This window comes from Callithrix jacchus, chromosome 8, assembly GCF_049354715.1.
Source record: "Callithrix jacchus isolate 240 chromosome 8, calJac240_pri, whole genome shotgun sequence".
Lineage (NCBI taxonomy): Eukaryota > Metazoa > Chordata > Mammalia > Primates > Cebidae > Callithrix > Callithrix jacchus.
In genome coordinates this window covers 30,467,193-30,483,759 of record NC_133509.1, presented here as the reverse complement: position 1 = coordinate 30,483,759, position 16,567 = coordinate 30,467,193, and the positions used below count along the sequence as shown (strand labels likewise).

The 16,567-nt window shown below is 44.2% G+C and overlaps 1 protein-coding gene and 1 non-coding gene across 29 annotated transcripts in view; one reads left to right on the top strand and one right to left on the bottom strand.

Annotated features, from left to right (window-relative positions):
• Positions 1 to 3,123: 3,123 nt before the first annotated feature.
• STARD9 (StAR related lipid transfer domain containing 9) overlaps positions 3,124 to 16,567 on the bottom strand; it is a 206,828-nt gene continuing 193,384 nt past the window's right edge. For 11 of the 28 annotated variants that reach the window (XR_013520876.1, XM_078334028.1, XM_078334023.1 and 8 more), the window contains 7 exons: positions 7,167 to 7,284; positions 6,883 to 7,004; positions 6,135 to 6,199; positions 5,755 to 5,957; positions 5,402 to 5,496; positions 5,022 to 5,180; positions 3,124 to 4,473 (listed from right to left, as the gene is read on the bottom strand). Coding sequence is in view for 14 of the 28 variants with exons in the window: in XM_078334028.1 (XP_078190154.1) it covers positions 4,372 to 4,473; positions 5,022 to 5,180; positions 5,402 to 5,496; positions 5,755 to 5,957; positions 6,135 to 6,199; positions 6,883 to 7,004; positions 7,167 to 7,284 (864 nt within the window). In the remaining 14 variants the exon portion in view is untranslated. Of the gene's footprint in view, positions 4,474 to 5,021; positions 5,210 to 5,401; positions 5,497 to 5,754; positions 5,958 to 6,134; positions 6,200 to 6,882; positions 7,005 to 7,166; positions 7,285 to 16,567 lie in introns of all 28 variants that reach the window. The other 17 variants (XR_013520869.1, XR_013520878.1, XR_013520870.1 and 14 more) reach the window with 12 other exon arrangements.
• LOC118145428 (small nucleolar RNA U13) lies at positions 15,135 to 15,242 on the top strand. The gene has a single exon (XR_004730543.1). It is a non-coding gene; the product is annotated as a small nucleolar RNA U13 (small nucleolar RNA).

Genomic DNA, 16,567 nt, shown 5'->3' with positions numbered 1-16,567 from the left:
GTGCATTGCAAAGTGAACTGCCTTGCCTCTTAAAAATGCCTATATAGTCCACTCTAGAGAGCTAATCTCTGGTGGCAGTTACCTATAAATTTATTGTCAGTGGTACTGACTTCTGTGTATTTGTGGGAGAAAGGGTTAGGATAACGTAGTTTCCACACACAAGATGTTCCCTACTGAACCACATGGTGGCGCAGTTCTTGTTATGCTGTCCTGTTAAGCCTGGGATGCTTGATTTAACTTGGAGTATCTCAGAGTAAAAAAGGATTGCTTCTCGATTAGAGCTGTATCGAGCTCTATAAATGAGCCACTGATTTTGACAGGTTCACACCTGTAATCCCAGCGCTTCAGGAGACCAACAGGGAGGACTACTTGAGTTCAGGAGTTCAAGGTTACAGTCAACTATGATTATGCCCCTGCACACCAGCCTGAGCAAGAGAGACCCCCATCTCTTTGAGGAAAAAAAAAAAAGCACTACTATGATCGTGTGCATTACCACCAGGAGTTGGACTGGTAATATCCTCAGGAGGACGTAAATGGATCCACTTATCAGACCATGGTAAAACCTGGAAATCCCATCAACCTAGGAAGTGAAAAACAGGAGGTTCTCAGTCACCACCTTGTGATCATGCTTTTCCCAAATACCATGCCTTTCCCCTCTCAGCTACTCCTTTAACAAGTTTTTCATCTGAACCTTTTTCCCTGATCACTTTTCAAAGGCCTTTTTATGTTTATCCTTTAAATCCAATTTGTTCTGAATGCCTGGGAACCAAAAAAGTTTTAAGGAATGCTTTCTCAACTGGATCTGGTTGCTCACACCTGTAATCCCAGCACTTTGGGAGGTCAAGGAGGGAGGATCACTTGTGCTCAGGAGTTTGAAACCAGCCTGGGCAACATGGGGAAACCCCATCTTCATAAAAATACAAAAGAAAATTGGTCAGGAGTAGTGGTCCATGCCTATGGTCCCAGCTACTTGGGAGGCTGAGGTCAGAGGATCACTTGAGCCCAGGAAATCAAGGCTACAGTGAGCCATGATCAAGCCACTGCACTCCAGCATTGGCTGCAGAGTGACACCTGTCTTTAAAAAAAATTTTTTTTCAGGGCTGGGCATGGTGGCTCACGTCTGTAATCCCAGCACTTTGGGAGGCTGAGGTGAGTGGATCACAAGGTCAAGAGATTGGGACCATCCTGGTCACCATGGTGAAACCCCGTCTCTACTAAAAATACAAAAAATTAGCTGGGCATGGTGGTGCGTGCCTGTAATCCCAGCTACTTAGGAGGCTGAGGCAGGAGAATTGCCTGAACCCAGGAGGCGGAGGTTGCGGTGAGCCGAGATTGCACCATTGCACTCCAGCCTGGGTAACAAGAGTGAAACTCCGTCTCAAAAACAAAAATAAATAAATTTTGTTTCTATGCCCAAGGACCAGCACTGCCCCAGGAAGCTTCAGGTAAGCGTCAGGCTCATGGCTACTTCTTGACTTTTTCCAGATCACCCAGCTGAGGTGTGTGACATGGGATGGGCAGGAGAGGAAAACCTGAAACACCAAAGGATGCTGAGATTGAAGGGCTGGGCCATAACCCAGGCCTGGCTTAAGGCCCACTTAGTTAAAATCAAGTTCTTGGCATTCTGAATGGAAATTTAACATGTTCCCGATGAGGGAAACTTCCTGCTGGCCTGTGTGAGCCTTAAAGGCTACTCTAAGGATTGTGGAGACAGGCAGCTAGTGGGCCAGTGAACTAATAAGATTCTTTTCTTTTTAATTGTCAAATCCAGCTGTTGATAGTGTGGTCCCCAAACCAGCAAACTTAAGGGCCCTCTGGGACTTTTTATTTTTTGAAATGGAGTCACTCTGTTGCCCAGGCTGGAGTGCAGTGGCACAATCTTGGCTTACTGCAACCTTTAGCCCCCAGGTTCAAGCAATTCTCCTGCCTCAGCCTCCCAAGAAGCTGGGACTACAGGTGCATGCCCCACACCCAGCTAATATTTTGTATTTTTAGTAGAGATGGGGTTTTACCATGTTGGCCAGGATGGTCTCGATCTCCTGAACCAGTGATAACGCCCACGTTGGCCTCCCAAAATGCTGGGATTACCAGTGTGAGCCACCACACCCAGCAAGACTTCTTGTTAATACAAATATCTGGTCCCTCCCTGAGGCTACCAAACCAGTAACGTGGGGTAGGGCCCAGCCTGGAACATAAGAAAAGCTTTCAGGTGATTCTGATGTAGGCAAAAGTATGAGAACCACCCAGTGAAACCAAAATCTTACTCCACTTTTGTTTTTTGCTACAAGGTCCCTCTCAATCTTTCAGTTGCTGATTAAGTCTGCTCTGGTGTGTGGGTTTTTTTGTTTGTTTTTTTTTGAGATGGAGTCTCACTCTGTCACCCAGGCTATAGTGCAGTGGCAAGATCTTGGCTCACTGCAACCTCCGCCTCCCAGGTTCAAGCAGTTCTTGTGCCTCAGCCTCCCTAGTAGCTGAGACTACAGGAGTGTGCCACCATGCCTGGCTCATTTTTTGTATTTTTAGTAGAGACAAGGTTTCACCATGTTGGCCAGGCTGGTCTCAAACTCCTGACCTCAGGTGATCCACCTGCCTCAGACTCCCAAAATGATGGAATTACAGGCATGAGCCACCACGCCCGGATGACTTCTCTATTAAGGCAGACAGGGTTACCTCCTGGTTAACTCCGTACTCAGATTCCCATAGGTGACTGCCTCAGAAGCCTCAGAGCACTGTGGTCACTGTTAGATGTGGCAGTGACTGTTCTGGATCCTCCACTTCAGTTCTTACTTGGGCAATAGTTGAGCAACTTACCTGGTTGCTGTTTATCCTGCAAAGAAATGCCAAGTTCATGGGAAACTGTACATACATGTAAACTGAATCTTTGAATTGGCTATGAGTGGGTATTGCCAGTGTGATCTTCAGCTAACTGCCAAGCTTGAATGACACACTTAGACTATTGCAGTGCAGTATTTCATCTACTCTTTACTAGATAAAGTATGCAGAGGACTTTTAATTTAAAAGTGATCTGACTTTTGGTCAGTAGTCAGAGATTTATATGACAAGAGGTAGGAGTACGTAAATAGAGTGTTAAATATGTCACCAAAAAAATTTACCGGAGAAATAGAAGTTTAAAAAGTAATTTTTAAAAACCTTCAATCAACAATATATAAATAATCTGAGGTAAGAGGGAAAATGCCCTGCAAACACTTTAGAAAAATAAATCTCTGCCATGCTATACAGAAACACACCTTTTACCACATCTTCTGAATCCTCAAAAGATTTTGCGCACCAGAACTAAAGATGGGAATCTTCCCTAACCCTACCACTTGCAAGTAAACACACAGAATATTCACGGTTCACATCCAGCCAGGCTAAAGTACAAGAAAACTGAACCCACTCTCCATCCCATCCCATCCTAGGATAGGTAAGGCCAGAGAGAAATCATGGAATACTCAGGACTCCACACCTCCCAACTGACTGAGGTAAGTTCTGAAACTGAGCATCCTCCCAACAAGCCACTCACCTCCCCTGGGAGTTCATTCATCTCCTCTCCCCTCCTCAAAGGACAATGTTTAAGCTCTGAAATTCCTCTTGCCTTGTCAGCAACCAGCATCTAGTTGCCACTCCAACCAGTCCTCAAAGACCTTGGCCCCTCACCCTGACCCCATATCTCTCCAACGTGGTTCTACGGTGTCTTCCATCTGACAGCTCTAGAGTGACAGCTCCATATAAGAGCATCACTCAGCACCCCTGACTCGTGTCAAGACCCAAATGTCTTCTCCTGGGAGGAAAAGGGAGAAAAAAGAAAAAATCAATAATAAAGTATTTTGCAAAAATTCAAGAGGGAGAAAATATTCTGAATCAGTGTTCTGGTTTGTACAGCTTTTTTTAAAATCCTGTTTTGGTATTTTTAATGTCCTACCACACAGTGGAGCTGAATGCTGGAGGTAGATTCAGAGCAGAGTCTTGGCCATTGGCTGCCTGCTTCCCTACCAGCTTGTGGAATCATCTTGCCAAAGCACTGCAGTCCTCCGGCTCTGCTGGCTGTGCCCAATTCTGGTCCTTAAGTAGTAGCCTGTCTGCTGCAGTCCCAGCAACAGGAAAGGTCAGAAATCCAAAAGGTGAGCTGAGCTGCATTCACTCTGGACAGCCAGGGCCAGGAGCTCAAACCATTTGCTCTGCACTGGTGCCAGCTGTGATCAAGTACTAACTGAGCTTTGCTGGCATCCCTGGGCCAGTGCTGTCTGCCCCAATCAGCCACAGTAGCTTTTCCTGCACCAGGGTATGGAAAGTAACAAGGAGCTGCTACAGTGTCTCTTTTAAGCAGCCTGGGACTGGAATCCCAGCCAGCACCATCTTGATGGTGAGATGCTAGCTACCGAGGAAAGAAGCCAGTCTGGCTATAACTAGTGGCTGCTGTTTGATGAAAGAGTTCAGGAGCTGAGGCGGGAAGGCTGGAGCCCCAAGTTCCACCTGAAAGCAGAGAGAGAAGAATTTAAGGTGCAAATAGACTTGAGAGTGTGCACCAGCTGCACTCTAGCCCCAAGGAGTCCCCCAAGCCTGTGGCGATGGGAGAAGCACCTCAGATTGTGGCTTGGTGTTTACAGGCCCTTGGCCTCTGCTATTCATATCTAAGTATTGGTGTTCACCTCCTAGTGACAAAGTCCAAGTCAACAGACTGGGAGGGGAGAGGTGAACGAAACAGGTCATCACTCTGCTCTGCTGAGGCTTCACAATGACTCATCTATCTCCTAAGGACCCTGGGATCAGCCACAGGATGCAGGTCACTAGGTCTTTGGTGACAGGAGCTTCAGAAAAGGTTAATAAACTCCTGTCTCATTCCCTCCTCTCCAATTATCCCCTGACTCCCCTTACTGCAAGCCCAGGAAACCCCAGTCTCCTGGTCTCAGGCCAGAGAGCATGGGCACTGGAGGATGTTCAACAGTGAGACACAAAAAACCTAGGGGGCTGTAGGACCAAGTCAGGCTGTGCTGTGAGGCTGGCTGCAAGGGGTTTATCACCTGGGCTAAGTAGATGACTCTGGTGACTTCCCTCCCTTCCACGGTGACAGGCTGCAAGATCCAGGCACTGGGCAGGATCTCCCCGCGAACCATTTTTCTGCTGGGTCTTGGCATGGATGTATCATACACAGACTGGGCTGCCATGACTGACAGGTGACCCTGGGGACAGGGGGAAATGAGAGTCCTACCTGTGTAGTATGGACAAAACAGGAACAGACTCCTGAGTAGACAGTATGGTGAAAGGCAACACTGGCCAGCCTTCAAGCCACCCCTACCCTGGCTCCAGCCTCAATTTATGCTCCTTCCCCCAGAGGACCTAATGCCCACATAGATTATTTCTCACAACACTTCAGCCCAAGTTCTTCCCACAATGTCTTTACCACCAAGGCAGGCACCTCTTTGGCTTCCACGCAGACACAACAGAAATCCCGTGGCTGCTTCAGTGCACACAGGGTGGTGTCACACACCAAATACACTGGAGGGACAGGGATAAGGAAGGTCAGGAGGCCCATGGACAAACCTAGTCTTAAAGCCTTCCTGGTCAGGGAGCAGCCCTCCTGCCATCACCCTATAACCTGACACATAGCTCAACCCAGGATGAGCAATCAAGGTAACCTAAGTACCTGGCCTCCCAAGAAGGCTGCCTCCAACCTTCCATCTCTATCCCCCAGCAAGACCCCATTGGGCACACCAGAAGCTAGGCCCCATGGAAGCCTTCCTTCCCTGGGCTCACCCAGGTTGATGCTGTTGGTCACTCGCTGATGCAGCCTTGCTGTCTGAAGAGGCTTGTAATACAGCGGCCACAGAGTGGGGTCACTGACAGCTGCCCACACGTGAGACAGTGGCTGGGACACCACACCTGCCCCCAGGAAGCCATGCCGAGTGGAAGAAAACACCTTGTAGTAAAGCTGCACTGCCTGTTCCTCACCCTGATAGCTGAGGGGATCAAGCATAGAGAAGAGGGGATCAAAAATGAGTTCCAAGGATCACAAAGGTGGGGGTCACAGTGAAGACTCGAGGAATCCAGGTAAAGGTAAGGAGGAGAGAAGCTAAGCAGGGTGACAAGCTTAGGAACAAGAGGGACAGTATACCAAGGACCCTGCACAAACTTACTTCCAGCCAGCTGTTGCCTGGCAGCTGAAGAGGTTGTGCAGATTATCCGAACAAGCAGCCATTACCTGGGGACACAATGGCCACATCCAAATTAGGAGACACCGTAAAAACTAAGCCCCTGTGTTAGTCAGTCTGGCTTGCATCTGATAAATTCCCCTTTTCTTTTTTTTTTTTCTGAGACAAGGTCTAGCTCTGTCACCCAGGCTGGAGTTCAGTGGCGTGATCATGGCTCACTGCAGCCTTAACATCCTAGACTTAAGCAATCCTTCCACCTCAGCCTCCCAGTTGCTAGGACTACAGTACATACCACCAGACCCGGCTAACTTTTTGTATTTTTTGTAGAGACAAGGTTTCGCCATGTTGCCCAGGCTGGTCTTGAACTCCTGGACTCAAGCATCTGCCCACCTCTGCCTCCCAAAGTGCTGGGATTACAAGTGTGAGCTACCATGAATGGTTTAATATTTTAATTTTTTTGTAGAGACAAGATCTTGCTGTGCTTCCCAGGCTGGTCTCGAACTCCTGACCTCAAATGATCCTCCCACTTCAGCCTCCCAAAATGTTGGGATTATAGGCATGAGCTACTGTGCCTGGCCCAAATTCCCCTTTACTCAAGATGAAGAACCACTGAAGATGCCCAAAAGTCTTGGGCTCCCTAATCTGCCCAGCTTTTTTCCTACTTTCTCTTTCTGCATACCCAGCAGAGGTCTGGGTAAAGGTATGGTGGGGATGGGTGAGAGCAGATACTCACATCAGCCATAGAAGTGTCCACGATGTGCTTGGCCAAATCCTGATAAGAGGAGGAAAAGCAGGTCCCCAAGCTGGATGGACTGCATGGTGAGCAGCAGCAACTGCCCAGGGAGGCTCTGCGGCCTACAATAAATAGGTGAAGGCCCTGTGATGGCACTGAACATCAGTGCCTCAAGACAGCAACAGCTCTCCCTCGGACCAGTGACTCACTAAGATCTAGCAGCCATCAGCCCCTAAGTCCCCAAACCAGGCAGGTGGCTATCCCCAACATTGCCCACAACTCACTGTAGGCAGAGTTCTTCCAGGTAGACCTGGCCAGATATAGGTGATTGTTCCTCACTGCAGAACGGCCTCGCTGATCCCCTATCCATGAATCCCTGGAATCAGGCAAGTTTGTACACCCCTGCAGAAGAGAGGATACTCAGGAGAGAGCCAGAAGGCAAGCACAGAATTATCTTCTCTGCCTCTGAACTGCATCTAACAGCTTCCAATGGGATGACTCAACTGGAAAGGTCTTCCCTTATGGGAATCCAAGAGGCTGGATGTCCCCTCAAGGAGACCACAGCAACAGAAATGAGTACTGAGACGATCTCTGCTCCCCATCTAAGCCACAGGCAGAGGCTGCTTACAGGAGAGTTCCAACAGGGATTGGAACAACTCAGGCCTCAGAGTATGGGGTGCTCTGCCAGCCTTCCAATCTGGGGAGTACTGGGGGTCAGTGCATGGGAGGCCTTCTGCACCACCTGGACAACAGGAATGAGGCCATGGCTGGGGGAGTTTAGTGGGGGTAATAAATGTGGAAGATCGGATGGGAGGAAAGAAATGGGCTATGAAAAGCTGAACCCTTGGCCCCCACCCCAGGTGCAGCAGCCAAGTTAAAGGTCCTAACTGGGGACTAGATGGGGTGACCCTGTGGATCTGCAATGTGGTTATCAAACCCCTACCTCAGCAAGCTCCTCAACAACATGACCCTTGGCCTCTGCTGGAACTCACAAGTACCCACCATCCTACCTTCATCACCACCTGTAACCTATTGCTACTCTGATGACAATAAAGGAGGAAACAAAGACAGTTCTGTCTCTATCCTCATCCCCTTCTCACCTGCTGCAACAGAAACCAGGCCCTTCTGCCTCAGGCTTAGCTCTCTCACTGCCCTGTCAGAAGCCTTTCATTACTTATCACCAGTCTCTTCACTTGTTGCTTCCACCTCTTCCTCTTCACTGAATCCTTCCTATTAGCCACACCACTTGACTAATTTTTACAAAATTTTTGTAGAGACAGGGTCTTACCCTGTTGCCCATGTTGGTCTTGAACTCCTGGGCTCAAGTGGTCCTTCCTCTGCAGCCTCCCAAAGTGTTGGGATTATAGGCTTGAGTCGCTGTGCCCAGCTTCTTTCATCTTTAAAACCTTCCTCTAGGCCGGGTACGCAGCTCACGCCTGTAATCCCAGCACTTTGGGAGTCTGATGTGGGTTCAAAACCAGCCTGGCCAAGATGATGAAACCCCATCTCTACCAAAAAAAAATAAAAATTAGCTGGGCATGGTGGCAGGTGCCTGTAATCCCAGCTATTTGTGAAGCTGAGGCAGGATAACTGCTTGAAAATGGCAGGTGGAGGTTGCAGTGAGCCGAGATGACGCCACTGCACTCCGGTCTGGGAGACAGAGTGAGACTTCGTCTCAAAAATAAAAATAAAAAAAAAACCTTCCTCTTCACTCTACTGCCCTTCACAGATAAGCATCTTGCAACTAGTGTCACTGTTTGCCATCTCCCACTTCTCACTGACTGCTGAACCCAACCTAATCTAACATTTGCCTTTGCCACTCCAAACAGCAGTCACTAAGGTCCATGGTGTCCATGTGGCTAGATCTTGTGAACAACTTCTTGCCTTCCACTTCCTCAATCTCTCAGCAAGCTTCGACTTGGTAAGTCTCTCTCTTTTACTGAGAGAATCATTTCCTGAGGGCCCTGGCTTTTGTTGATTCCTCCTCTTCAACTGCTGACATTTTGGGATCCTTTCAAAATTCAGGCCTAGGCCCTATTTTCTCACTCCATAACATATTCCTAGGTGACCTAAGCTGTTCCCAGCACTATACTAACTTCCAAAAATAAATATCCATATAATTTATGGATACTGATTATCAATAAATATTGCTGAGACAAATGGGCAGCCATTTGAAAACAAGATTGCATCAGAGACCCATTTCACAGACACACCAAAATGGATCTTTTATGTTTTATAGATAAAAGATATACTGGGAGATGGAGGGGTATAACAATATTACAAGAAAATATAATTTAAAAGATAACTGTGCCTGTAGTACAGTTGCCTGGGGGGAGAATCCCTTGAGCCCAGGAGTTTGAACCATGAGTCACTGCACCTGGCTTCAAAAACATTTTAAGAAATTCTTAACAACAATTGAATCAAGGAAGAAATACAGAAATCGCAAAATTATATTAAAAATAAAAATACATATCACAAGCTATGGGAAAGGGCTGAAGGAAATGCTCAGAGGGAAATGTTTAGCTTTAAAAACATCCTTGATCACAACTCACGACCATGATAGATAAAAAATAAAAGAAAAAAAATCCGTGAAAATAAAAATAAATGTATACTATGAACAACTATATGCCAACAAATAAAATAATGTAAATTACTGACTCAAAAGTTAAACTAACTCAAGTAGAAATAAAACACCTTAGTACATATTTAAGATATTAAATTAGTGATCAAATAAAATTTCAAGATAGTTTCATTAGCAAAATCTACCAAATGTTTAAGGAATTAATACCAATCCTTCCTAGATTTTTCTAAAAACCAGGAGGGAGCACTTGCCTACTCCTTCTACAGGGCCGGAATTATGCTGATACAAAAACTGGGCAAAGACATCACAAGTAAACTATAGGCCAGTATCCCTTATGAACACACACACACACATCCTCAAAAAAAAAAAAAAGCTAGTAAACTGAAATCTAGCAACATATAAAAAAGACTATATACTATGAGCAAATAGGATTTATCACAGAAACAAAGAGCTGGCTCAACATACACAAATCAATGCAATGTACTAGATTAATAAAAGAAAAAAAACCTGTAAGATTATCTCAGTAGATACCTGAAAAGATATCTGACTAAATCCAATACCTTTTCATGATAAAAATATATAAAAAAAAATAGAAATATAAGGGTATTTCCTCAACTTGATAAAGGTCAGCTATAAAACACCCACAGCTAACATCATGCTTAATGGTGAAAGATGGATACTTTCCTCCTCCAATGAGGATTAAGACAAGGACATCTGCTTTCACTGCTTCTAATAAACTTTGTACTGAAGATTCTACTCAGCACAACTAGCAAGATAACAAAAAAGGCAGATGACATGATCTTGCATATAGAATATCTTAAGGAATCCATTTAAAAAAAACAACAACAGAACTAATAAATGAATTCAGCAAGAGTACAGGAGACAAGAACAATATATAAAAATCAATTTTATTTCTGCATAGTAGCAATAAAGAAACTGAAAATGAAGTCAAAATAATTCCATTTATAATACCATCAACAGGAATAAAATATCTAGGAATAAATTTAATAAGCATAAAATTTACATTATACTCTGAAAACTTCAAAACATTATTGAAATTAAACCTAAATAAATATAATGACATCCCATATTTACAGATCTAAAGACTTAATATTGTTAACAATGCTCCCCAGCTGATCTATTGATCAAAGTAAACCCAATCAAAAACCTAGCTAACTTCTTTGCAAAAACTGAGAAACTGATCCTAAAATTTATATGGAAATCTGAAGAACCCAGAATAGTAAGTAATCCTGAAAAAGAACAAAGTCAGAAGATGCATACTTTCTCTTTTTTTTGAGACAGAGTCTTGGTCTGTTGCCAGTCTGGAGTGCAGTGGTGCAATCTCAGCTCACTGCAATCTCCACCTCCCAAGTTCAAGTGATTCTCCTACCTCAGCCTCCCAAGTAGCTGGCATTATAGACATGCACCACCATCCCCAGCTAATTTTTGTATTTTAAAGTAGAGATGGGGTTTCACTATGATGGCTATGATGGTCTTGATTTCCTGACCTGGTGATCTTGCCTGCCTTAGCCTCCCGAAGTGCTGGGATTACAGGTGTAAGCCACCATGCCTGGACCCTGACTTCTAAATGTACTACAAAACTATGTAATCAAGATGGTGTGAGGCTGGGTGCAAAAGCTCCCACCTGTAATCCTAGCACTTTGGAAGGCTGAGGTGGGAGGATCGATCACTTGAGGCCAGGAGTTTGAGAATAGCCTGGACAATACAGCAAGACTCTGTCACACATACACAAAAAGTGTGGTACTGGCATAAGGATAGATATTTAGATCAATGGAATAGAATTAGAAGTCCAGAAATAAAGTCATATGTCTATAGACAACAGATCTTTGACAAGGGTGCCAAAACAATTCCATGGGGGAAAGAATAATCTTTTTAATTGGGAGAACTGGATATCCACAAGCAAAAGAATAAATTTCAACCCCTACCTCTCACCATATATAAAAATTAACTCAAAATGGGTCAAAGAACAAATTGTGGAAGGTAAAAGCATAAAATTGTTAGAAGAAAACATAGGCATAATCTTTATGATCTTGGAGTAAGCACTTGTTTCTTGAAATTGAACTCCTGACCTCAGGTGATCCACCCACCTCGGCCTCCCAAAGTGCTAAGATTACAGGTGTGAGCCACCGCACCTGGCCTAGCACTTGTTTCTTACATATGAAACCAAAAGCACAAGGAACAACAAAAATAAACTAGATATCATTAAAATTAAACTTTTGGCTTCAAAGGACACTACACTAAGACAGTGAAAAGACACAAAGAATGGGAGAACATTTTCTGTGAATTATATATTAGCTAAGGGACTCTTAAAAGACAAATAACCAAATCTTAAAACAGGCAAAATATCTGACTAGATATTTCTCCAAAGAAGATATATAAATGAGCAAAAGCACATGAAAAGATGCTCAACACCATTAGCCATCAGGGCAATGGAATCAAAATCACAATAAGGTACCACTTCACATCCAGTGAGACAGCTATAATCAAAAATAGATCAAAGCAACTGTAGGTCGGTGAGGATGGAGAGAAATACACTGCTCATATCCTGCTTGTGGGAAGGTAAAATAGGACAGCCACTTTGAAAAATAGCCTGGCAGTTCCTCTATGATCCTACAACTCAACTCTAGATACATACCCAAGAGAAATGAAAACATATCCATGCAAAAACTTTACAAGAATGCTCATAGCAGCAATATTCATTAATAGGGAAAAAGTGGAAAACCACCTAAATGTCCATCAACTGAAGAATGGATAAATAAAATGTGGTTTATTCATACAACAGAGTGTAATTTGGCCACAAAAAGGAATGAAGCTCTCATATGTTTTACAACATAAAGGATCCCTTATTGTGGGTTAAATCACTGTCTCCATTGAAGATATGCTGTCCAAACCCCTAGTATCTGTGAATTTGACCTAATTTGAAAACAGGATCTTTGCAGAGGTAATCAAGTTAATATAAGATAGTACTGGATTAGAGTGGTCCCTAAATCCAATGACTAATATCCTTGTAAGAAGACTATGTGGGGCCAGGCGCGGTGGCTCACACCTGTAATCCCAGTACTTTGGGAGGCTGAGCTGGGTGGATCACTTGAGGTCAGGAGTTGGAGACCAGCCTGGCCAACATGGTGAAATCCTGTCTCTACTAAAAATACAAAAAATTAGCCAGGCGTGGTGTCAGACACCTGTAATCCCAGCTACTTGAAAGGCTGAGGCAGGAGAATCTCTTGAACCCAGGAGACAGAGGTTGCAGTGAGCTGAGATCGTGCCACTGCACTCTAGCCTGAGTGACAGAGTGAGACTCTGTCTCAAAAAAAAAAAAAAAAAAAAAAAAAGGCAGCGGTGGCGGCTGTGTGGTGGCTTACAATGGTAATTCCAGCACTTGGAGAGGCTAAGGTGGGAGGATCACGTGAGGCCAGGTGTTGGAGTGAGCTGTGACTGCACCACTGCAGTCCAGTCCAGGTGACAGAGACCCTGTCTCTTAAGATTAAATTTTTTTAAAAAAGAAGGCCATGTGAAAACACAGGGACAAACAGGCAGGCAGACACAGAAAGAGAGAGAGCAACTGAGAGAGAGAATGTCATGTGAAGACAGAGACAGAGGTGAGAGTGAATGCCAAGGATTGCTGGCAGCCACCAGAAGCCTGGAAAGAGCCATGGAACAGATCCTTCTCCCAGGAGCTTTCTGAGGGAGTATGGTGTTGCTAACACCAATATTTTGGACTTCTAGCCTACGGAACTATGAAAGCATACATTTCTGTTGTAGCAATTCTAGGAAACTAACACAATCCTGACAACATTATGCTAAGAGAAAGAAGCAATCAAAAAGGATCATATATAATTCTATTTATATGAAATGTCCAGAATAGGCAAATCCATAGGGACAGAAAGTAGATTAGTGGTTGCCAAGGGCTGAGGAATGGTGAATTTTGGGAATGATAACTTGGCATGTGATTTTTTTTGGGGGGGGAGGAATGAAAATGTCCTAAAACGGGTGATGGATATACAATTCTATGAATATGCTAAAGCAATAGGTTATAACAATCGCAATAAAAAATGACTTAAAGAAGTGCTCAAGGGCCAGGCACAGTGGCTCACGTCTATAATCCCAAGACCTTGGGAAGCTGAAATGGGCAGATCACTTGAGCCCAGGAGTTCAACACCAGCCTGGTCAACATGGTAAAACCCCATCTCTAGAAAAAAAAAAATATACAAAAAGTAGCCTAGTGTGGTGGCACACACCTGTAGCTACTGAGAAGGCTGAGGTGTGAGGATCACCAGAGCCCAGGGAGGTCGAGGCTGCAGTGAGCCATGATCATGTCACCGCACTCCAGTCTGCACAAAAGAGCGAGACCCTGTCTCCAAAAGAAAAAAAAAAAAAAGGATATGGCATGTCAAAAGGACACAGGACCCAAGCTGAAAGATCTCCAAATAATGAAAGCTGGAACAAGTTGAACAATGAAATTAATAATGACAGTACCATATTGAGTTATAACCCAAAGAATATTATTCCAAACTGAAAAATATTAAATAACTGAATAAATTAAGTGGTGGAAGAAGGGACTGCACTTTCTTAAAGTTCCAATTAATAAACACAGAAGAAATGAGGGAAATACAAAACTGCCACTAAAATATCACAGTAATAATTTCTACAGATAAGATACACTAGTAGATATTAAAATTAGTGGATGAAAGTTTGAGGACAAACAGGATTTTCCATAGTCTCTAAGACCTTCTGAGACAGGGTCTCCCTCTGTCCAAGGCCAATGGTGCAATTATGGCTCACTGCAGCCTCCATTCCCCTCCAGGCTCAAGTGATCCTCCCACCTCAGCCTCCCAAGTAGCTGGGACCACAGACATACAACACCAACATAGCTTTTGTGTGCATGTGTGCATAGAGATGGGGTATCACTATGTTGCCCAGGCTGGTCTCAAACTACTGGACTCAAGTGATCCTCTTGCCTCAGCTTCCCAAAGCACCAGTATTACAGGCATGAGCCACCACATACAGCCATGTTTATTAATCAAAAAGGAATAAATGGCAACGTTCAGTAGAGAGAACCCCAAACACCACCTTAACATCAAAGTTTACATCCCCAGAAATACCAGTATCAGGTAAACTGTGATACAATGCACTGAGAATAAGGTATTACATAGGGCATATTCATACTATAAAACTATTTGTTGCCTCTCTAACATTTGAATTTAATTAGCATCCTGTATTTTTCTTTTCTTTCCTTAATTTTTGGGATGGAGTCTCGCTCTGTCGCCAGGCTGGAGCGCAGTGGCATCACGATCTTGGCTCATTGCAATCTCCGCCTCTGGGGTTCAAGTGATTCTCCTGCCTCAGCCTCCCAAGTAGCTAGGACTACAGGCACATGCCACCACACCCAGCAAATACTTCTGTATTTTTAGCAGAGATGGGGTTTCACCATGTTGGCCAGGATGGTCTTGATCCCCTGACCTTGTGATCTGCCCACCTCGGCCTCCAAAAATGCTGGGATTACAGGCATGAGCCACCATGCCCAGCTGGATTCTGTATTTTTCTTTGCCTAATCTGTCAACCCTGAGAAGTGCAAATCACTTATATGGTATTTTTTGCCAGAAAACATGTAATTTCAATCCAACCATGAGAAAACTGCAGACACCACACGATCCTTTTGTAGTTTGTAAGCATGATGATTGGGTTTTCACATACATGTCTGAGAAGTGCCTCTCTCAAACCATGTTACAACATCAGCCAGCACATTACTTGTCTTACATACAAAAAGAAAAAGAAAAAAAAACAGCAGATAAACACATTTCAAAAAATTACTGACCACAAAGCAAGAAAAGACTGACAAACTATCACATGACAAAGAAACTGATAACAATATACACAGAAATTAACAAGTTAGAATCAAAACTGGCTCCAAAAGAGACAGAAAGTCTAAACTGAGGGTTGGCAAACTTTTTCTGTAGGAAGCTAAATACTGAATATTTAAGGCTTTGTGGGCCATTTGAGTAGTTGCAGCTACTCAGCTCAGACACTGTAGTGGGAATACAACCAAAGCCAACATGTACATGAATGGGCATGACTGTATTCTGGTAAAACTTTATTTACAAAAACAGGAAGCAGGCACAACTGGCCAAAGGGCCATAGTTTGCTAAACCTGATCTTAACAGACCACTTTCCAAGGAAGAAGTTTTTCAAAGAATGAATTCCCTTCTGAAACACCAAGGCTTGTCAGTTTAAAAGGATTATTATATCAAACTTTAAAAGACAATTCAAAAAGAATTTTTTTTAAAATTAGGGTCTTGCTCTGTCACCCAGGTTGGAGTGCACCCAGTTCACTGCAGCCTTAACTTCCCAGGCTCAAGCAATACTCCCACCATAGCCTCCTGAGTACTCCTGGACTACAGGTGTGCAGTACCACAACACATTTTTTGGTAGAGGTGTGTCTCACTATGTTGCACTGGCTGGACTAAAACTCCTGGGCTCAAGCAATCCTCCTGCCTTAGCCTTCCAAAGTGCTGAGATTACAGATGTGAGCCACCATGTCTGGCTCCCAAAGTTTTTTACTTTTCATCCCTATTTCCCTCCTCCACCTAAATCATTCTGATGTACTTAGAGTATATCTTTTTGTTTGCATGTGTTCTTGCAAAAAGTGATTGTTTTAGCCAGGCACACTGGCTCATGCCTGTAATCCCAGCACTTTGGGAGGCTGAGGCAGGTACATCACTTCAGGTCAAGAGTTCGAGACCAACTTGGCCAATATGGTAAAGCCCCAACTCTATTAAAAATACAAATATAAAAATTAGCCAAGTGTGGTGGCGGCCGCCTCTAATCCCAGCTACTCGGGAGGCTGAGGCAGGAAAATCATGTGAATCCAGGAGGCGGGGGTTGCAGTAAGCTGAGATGTCATCCAGCCTGGGTGACAGAGACTCCATCTCAAAAAAATAAAAAATAGAGGAGAGAGATCTAAGATGGCTGATCACTAACAGCTCGGGATTGTAGCTCCCAGTGAAAGCACAGAGAATGAGAGGACACCACACTTTCAGATGAATTTTTGTCGCTCATGGACCAGAAGATTCCCAGCGGAGGAGC